This window comes from Aedes albopictus, chromosome 2, assembly GCF_035046485.1.
Source record: "Aedes albopictus strain Foshan chromosome 2, AalbF5, whole genome shotgun sequence".
Lineage (NCBI taxonomy): Eukaryota > Metazoa > Arthropoda > Insecta > Diptera > Culicidae > Aedes > Aedes albopictus.
Genome location: NC_085137.1, coordinates 303,291,467 through 303,299,217, shown reverse-complemented (window position 1 = coordinate 303,299,217; position 7,751 = coordinate 303,291,467). Strand labels below are relative to the sequence as shown.

Here is a 7,751-nt window from a genome sequence, read left to right as displayed (position 1 = left end):
TAGAGGAGAACGGAGCGAACTGTTCGACCATATGAAAGCAGCTTACTTGGAGTAATAGAAGGAGCGGCAGGTACCTAGGATTCCCAAGGAGCTGATGGTGGCCGGAGTCAAGTCCTTGCACAAATGAGGGGTTTTGGGGGTTGAGCCCCTCCCATTACCGATGTTCCATGCAATAGATGCCCTTGTACCCTTTGTCAAATTAGGAAAAACTCCTGCCTTTTCTGTGCACGAGCCTGGCTGGAGTAATACGAGTTTGCAAGTCTTACTCGAAACGTCTTCAATGAAGTACACGGCATTTACCGCACAATGGTAACGGGTTGTTCCAGTACAATAAAATGCCTTTTGTTTTAGTGAATAGTCCGGCCACATTATTGGCAACACTAATGGATCGTGTCTTTTTTTGCATAACCCTGCTCAGCCGACCCTGAACAGGGAGGTGTACGTAGTATGGGGTTGAGGCTGTCTTCTACAAAAAAAAAGAAAGCCAGGACTACTCATTCCTTAACCCACTAAACAACATTCCCATAGTCGCCAAATTAATGGTCTCTCCCGAGAAGGTATTGGTTCAGAAAAGGGGCTAGAGCATATCGCACCCTCAAGGTTAGCTGCGTAGTTTGCAGCAATGAACATCGTTGAATCGCTTTGGAAAGTCCACTAAGATAGCATGCTGGCGCTTAGCCAGTTTCCCGAGTGGTCCTCACCACTCCCTTTGTCCTCGGAAGGCGGAAGGCAGGCAGGATTGACATCACGCCTGCTTCCAACTGCACAGTAAATATCAAGAACTGAAATCGAGTGCACAATGATTTGACCTTCCCGCAAGTAAAGCCCTATCAGCCAGGACACAGAAGGATGTGCCAACAGGTGCCGACCGCCGAAGATCGTCCTTAGCACCCGTCGCTCGAAAACTCCGAGTGCTTGCAGGTCCTCCTCGAGCATCGTCCATGTTTCGTGTCCGTAGAGAACCACCGGTCTTATTAACGTCTTGTACATGGTGCATTTGGTGCGGGGGTGAATCTTTTTTGACCACAGTTTCTTCTGGCACGACTTCCACTGATGATGCGCCTTCGTATTTCACGGCTCACGTTATTGTCAGCCGTTAGCAAGGAACCGAGGTAGACGAATTATTCTACCACCTCGAAGGTATCCAAGGCTTGTCCTATCTCGCTCAGTCCCACCTACCAGCATGTACTTTGTCTTAGCCGCATTCACCACCGGTCCGACCTTTGCTGCTTCACGTTTCAGGTGGGCGTACTTGTTAGGAATCGTCTATAATTGTTAAGCTTACCCTACCAAAGTTAGGATGCTCATTCTCTTTGATGCAGAGAAGAGTACTCACACACTACTTCTATAATAACCACACTCTCTCCACTCATTGCCATAGCAGATAAAATCAATTGTATTCAGAACATAATCGATCCTCGCGCTGTACGCATCGTTTTCGCTTTAGCTGCAATAAAGCAACGTGTGCCTTTCTCGCGTATCACGTGTTTCGTAGCCTAACCTCGTCGCGTTATTTTTCGAGTCCTAGAACCACATCCGAAGACCACTACTTCGTCGCGAGTGTCCCCACAAGTCTGGAGAACCAGCTCCGAACATTAATGGTCCTTCGAGGAGCCGGATTTGTGCGTTTTAGTGGCCAACAACTGGCGAAAAAAGTGATCAGTGTGTGGTGATAGTGTCACAGTCAACGCTGCCTCTAGTGTGCTGCATTGCAAGCGGCAATTTTGGCGTCGAATTCCGATTCGACGATTGCGGATCCGGTAGAGCAACCGGAATTACTACTACGGCCTGTCCCCGAAGCGCGGATACCACGGAGACGGAGCATTTCGGCGTTTTCGAGGCGCATTTCGACACCTTCCTCCAGAACCTGGCGAATCCAGCGTGGCTTGGGTCAGCGAGCAAATGAGGTTAGCGTGAGTACACACACATCAAGGTACGGCTATTGTTGAATACAAATATAGCTTGCATGCGAGTTTCATTATAGTACATAAGGAATTTGTTCGCGATTTGATTGATTTTTTTTGGGCAATTGACCACGCTACGTCTTTTGGAATTTGATTGGGTTTGCGATTTGGAAAAATATCTGGAATTGATTTGAAAACATGGCATCTTTGCGCGAATTGTGCAAGATCGAGCGGGGGTACATGGACTCCATGGCCAACGTGGAAGCTTTCGTTGCAAATTTCAATGCACAACGTGACACGGCCAAGATTGCTTCACGCTTGGAGCATTTGGAAACGCTTTTCAAGGAGTTTCGGAATAATCGTGCTAAAATTGAAACGAGACAGGAGCAAGATTTGAAATTGTCCGCTGGGGAAGGCAAGGAGGAGGAGCTTAAGAAGGACGTAGAAGCTGATAACAAGAAAACTCGTCTGGATTTTGAGGACAGGTACTTCGATGTGAAGGATTTTCTTACGTCGCACCGGGGCACTCCGACAGCTGCAGCTTCTTCCGCTCCGCCCGGCCACATTCCTAACTCCCGAGTCCATCTCCCTGTATTCAAAATCCCTTCGTTTGACGGCTGTGTGAAAGATTGGTTGAGTTTTCGTGATGCTTTCCAGAGCATGATCGGTAAAGATGCTTCGCTTTCGCCGGTCGATAAGTTCCATTATCTTCTCTCCGTGCTCACCAAAGAAGCCCGGACGTTGGTGGAATCCATTGAAGTAACGGCGGCCAACTTCGATGTCGCGTGGCAGATGCTCGAACAACGGTTCGAGAACAAAAAGATCATCGCTCGAGCACTGATGGACAGTTTCCTGAATGCCGAACCCATCAAGCGGGAATCGTACGACGCTCTAGTTGGTCTCATCGACTCGTACGAGCGGAATCTTCTACAGCTGCGTAAAATTGGACTGAAGACAGACGGGTGGACTCATTTGCTTGCGCATATTCTGTATACACGTCTCGATATTGACACACAACGGCATTGGGAGCGTGCTCACAACTCTCGTGAAGCACCAAAGTACGAGGACTTGTTACAGTTTCTTCGGGATCACCTCGCAACTCTACAACCCCTGGCATCCATGAAAACCCGGGATTCGGACTCTCGTCAAGATCATGGGAAATCGACGGCCAAATCCAAGGTCGGTTCGACTCTCACAACTACCACGACTCAGAAAAAAGTTTGTCCACACTGTCAGAAATCCTCTCACTCACCTTTCAAATGCGAATCCTTTATCAATATGAATCCTTCCCAACGGCTTGAATCAGTCAGGAAAGCTGGTTTGTGCCTAAATTGTCTTTCCTCTTCCCACTTGGTCAGGGCTTGTCCTAGCTCAGCTTGTCGTGCCTGCGGTCAAAAGCACCATACAATGCTGCATTTGCGCCCAGCAAGCAACGGACAAGATCACTCGCAATCGCAACCAACGAAACCCGCTATTCCACAAAGTCAGCCCGCAATCGCACCTTTGAACAATTCCTCCGCTTCGCAATCGCAAACAGTTACCACCGCACCCTCCGCTGGCCCATCCACCTCTCGTCCAGTCGCTCTTCCTGCCACTACTACTGCCGATAGTAGCGTGATTCTTCTCTCGACTGCTGTCGTCAAGATAGCTGACTACAACGGAAATGTCCAGTTCGCTCGCGCCCTCCTTGATTGCTGCTCCGAACGAAATCTGATGAGTGAACATTTGGCGCAGAAATTGGATCTACGTCGGCGGAACGACTCGTTGTCTCTCCAAGGTGTGGGTCCCAGTGCTGCTGTGTCGAGGCAATCGATCCACATTTTGCCGGAGTTTAAGCCGATTTTACCGTCAAACCGATTGTCGGTAGCCTCCTGGAAGATTCCTCCATCCGTACAACTTGCTGATCCTCGCTTCTTTGAGCCGAATCGCATCGATGCTATCATCGGAGCCGAAGTGTACTATCGTCTACTGCTAGAAGGTTTCGTCGACCTCGGACCGGAACTACCCCAGTTGAAGGAAACGGTTTTTGGGTGGATAGTATCCGGAAAGGTGAATACGGTGGACTCGAGCCTGTCTGCCACCACGCTAGTCTGCAGCAACGCTGAGTTGGAAAATCAGCTTGCTCGCTTCTGGGAAGTTGAGTCGTGCAATACCAACGAGACCTTCTCAACGGAAGAATGGAAATGCGAAACCCATTTTGCCGCCACCACGGTTCGAGACTTTACTGGAAGATTTGTGGTGTCATTGCCGAAGAAACCAGATGTTCTGGACAAGTTGGGAGATTCTCGTTCCATCGCAACTCGGCGCTTTTTGTCCCTGGAACGGCGGCTTCAGGCGAATCCTTCACTGTTGGAGGCGTACACCGATTTCATACGGGAGTACGTTCATCTAGGACACATGGCACCGATCGATGCTAGCGCAGAAGTTCCCGGGCAGAAGTCCTATTATATGCCTCACCATTGCATAGTTCGACCGGAGAGTGTCACGACGAAACTCCGCGTCGTCTTTGATGCGTCGTGCCACACTGATACTGGTGTGTCGTTGAACGACGCACTGATGGTGGGTCCAGTTGTCCAGGACGACCTGTACAGCATTATCCTACGATTCAGACTTCCTCGCTTCGTCATCGTCGCTGATTTGCAGAAAATGTACCGGCAAGTGTTGGTGTCTCCGTCTGATCGGCCCTTGCAACGTATTCTGTTTCGATCGTCACCATCGGAACCTCTTCAAACCTTCGAATTGCTGACGGTTACTTATGGCACGGCGGCAGCTCCGTACCTGGCGACACGTTGTCTCCAGCAACTCGCCTTTGACGGCGAATCGACTCACCCAAAGGCCGCAGAGGTGGTGTCAAAAGACTTCTACATTGACGATCTGCTTACGGGAGTAGCATCGGAAGAAGAAGGTGTTGAACTTTGCCGAGAGCTGATTGATCTCTTGCAGTCGGCTGGATTTAAGTTGCACAAATGGGCATCCAACAGTTCAGCAATTCTACAGCATATTCCAGCAGAGTTTCGAGAAGATCGAAGTCTGGTGGAGCTCGATTCGTCATCCTCGCCTGTGAAAACCTTGGGGCTGCTCTGGCAGCCAGACGAAGACGTCTTCCGCTTCAAAATACCCACTTGGACCCAGGACGCTGCTATAACCAAACGATTGGTGCTTTCTGAGACAGCACGCTTATTCGACCCTCTCGGCCTGTTGGGGCCAGTTGTACTACGCTCGAAACTTTTCATGCAGGAGTTATGGAAAGCGAAGGTTTTCTGGGACAATCCGCTCAACGATCGTCAACAGCAATTCTGGAAATCCTTCCGAAATGATCTCGAAATTCTCGACGAGTTTACCGTTCCACGGTGGGCGGCATCCTGTAACGATCCAGTCTACGTAGAGCTGCATGGGTTCAGTGACGCCTCCGAACGCGCATACGGCGCGTGCATCTACCTCCGCACAGTTTCGTCTAGCGGAATCGTCTCGGTTCATCTGCTTACAGCTAAGTCAAAAGTGGCTCCGACGGGAACCGAGAAATTTGGTTCAACTATTCGCTTACCGCGTTTAGAACTTTGTGGTGCTCTCCTACTCAGCCATTTGTTCGAAAAAGTGGAAACTAGTCTTCGTATCCAAGCCCGGTCTTTCTTCTGGACGGATTCAACTATTGTCGTCCACTGGTTGTCCGCTTCACCGTCTCGTTGGAAAACTTTTGTCGGCAACCGAGTGGCTGAAATTCAGCAAATCACCGCTGCTGGAAGCTGGAGACACGTTCCAGGCATCGATAACCCAGCAGATGTCATATCCCGGGGAATGTCTGCATCGGAGCTTGTAGACAATATGCTGTGGTGGCAGGGACCACAGTGGTTGCAGCAACCCTACCTGTTCTGGCCCGCGTTAGTCAAAACCTCCGACGATCACTTCAGTTCAGAGCAACTCCAGGATAAACCCACGGTTTCGCTGCCTACAGTCGTCCAAAGTTCAATATTCGCCCTGAAATCTTCTCTATCCAGTCTAGTCAGATTGGTAGCCTACATACAGAGATTCTGCTACAATTCGAAGATACGTAATGTGTCTAGCCGCAGATCCGGAGCCTTAACCACAGCAGAGTTGGACGAAGCGTTGTGTAGTTTGGCCAAACTTGCTCAACAGGAATCGTTTCCGGAAGACCTGCACTCTATCCGCACCACTGGTCAAGTGAAGTCAACGTCGAAGCTGAAAACTTTGTCTCCAGTTCTCGTCAATGGTATTCTTCGCACTAGAGGACGTCTCAACAATGCAGCTGTCCCGTACGCTCAGAAGCAACCTATAATCTTGGACAACAAGCATCCGTTCACGCTGTTAGTCGTTCGTCACTACCACCTTCGTCAACTACATGCTGGACCGACTCTCCTGATAGCAAGCGTTCGTGCGAAGTTCTGGCCTCTCCGGTTACGTGATATCGTGAGAAAGGTTACGCACGAGTGCGTTACCTGTTTTCGAAATCGGCCAAGCTTCGCAGAACAAATAATGGCAGACTTGCCACCAGTTCGGGTATCGCCAGCGTTGCCGTTCCTGAACGCTGGGGTGGATTTCTGCGGACCTTTCTATCTCCGACCTCCGACAAGGAAAGCTGCGCCGGTGAAATCTTTTGTAGCTGTCTTCGTTTGTCTATCAACCAAGGCAGTACACCTAGAGTTGGTAGGCAATTTGTCAACCGACTCGTTTATCGCTTCCCTGAAGAGGTTTGCTGCTCGCCGAGGAGTTCCGCAGACCATTTACTGCGACAATGCGACAAACTTTGTCGGCGCTCGCCGAATACTGAACGAGTTCCTGAATCTGTTTCGGACCCAGCAGAATCGCCTGGATATAGAACGACAATGCTCCGCTGAGGGCATTCAGTTCTCGTTTATTCCTCCGAGATCGCCGCACTTCGGGGGAATCTGGGAAGCAGCGGTTAAATCCCTTAAGACCCATCTCCGCCGCACTCTTGCAAACGCAATGGTGACACCCGAGCAGTTTCACACAGTGCTTACGCAGACCGAGGCACTGCTCAACTCTCGACCGCTCACGCAGCTCAGCGATTCCCCAGAAGACTTGGACGTCCTCACGCCAGGTCACTTTCTGGTACACCGACCGCTGACTGCAATCCTGGAGCCCTCATACGAAGAAGTTCCTTGCAACCGGCTTTCTCAGTGGCAGATGACACAGGAGTTTGTCCGCCGCTTGTGGAAGCGATGGTCCACCGAATACCTATCGGGGCTGCAACAGCGAACCCGATGGACACACGAGCGAAACAACATTCGCGTAGGAACTATGGTTCTAGTTCGCGATGACAATCTGCCGCCGCAGAAGTGGCGTTTTGGCCGCGTAATTGAAACGTTCCCTGGAAACGACGGACTCATCCGGGTCGTCAACATCCGAATCAAGGACGGTATCTTCAAGAGAGCCATCACACGCGTGTGCGTTCTACCGATTCCCGACAACTTACCCGAGGACCAGGAAACAGCGTAGTTCCAGTTGTTCGCGGTCCCAGCAACACAAGCGTTGTCGGATTGGAGGAGGCCCTATGGTCTCCTCCCAAGTTAAGTATCTAGTTTTCATTTTCTGAACTTTGTTTTCTCCGACCTAAAATCAACCGTATTGGCAGGCACCCTGGACATTGATCGCCGTAACGACCGAGGGGACTAGACTTGGCTCAACGACATCCACTCACCGAAGTTCACCGAATCTTAATCCGGTGTTTGACAACCGACGAGTAGTTGATACTACGGAGTAGGAGATAATTGAATATTTGTTGAATTTGTAATACATAGTTTTAGTAGTTCATTAAGCACAGTCAGGATAGGAGTTCGTATTGAAATGTAGATTTCAATGGTGGGCGGA

General features: G+C 50.1%; 1 protein-coding gene across 1 annotated transcript; it reads left to right on the top strand.

The window, feature by feature from the left end:
- Positions 1–2,102: 2,102 nt before the first annotated feature.
- Positions 2,103–7,379, top strand: LOC115269866 (uncharacterized). Its single transcript, XM_062848303.1, has one exon. It carries the CDS (start codon positions 2,103–2,105, stop codon positions 7,377–7,379), a length of 5,277 nt encoding a protein of 1,758 aa, XP_062704287.1.
- Positions 7,380–7,751: the final 372 nt, after the last annotated feature.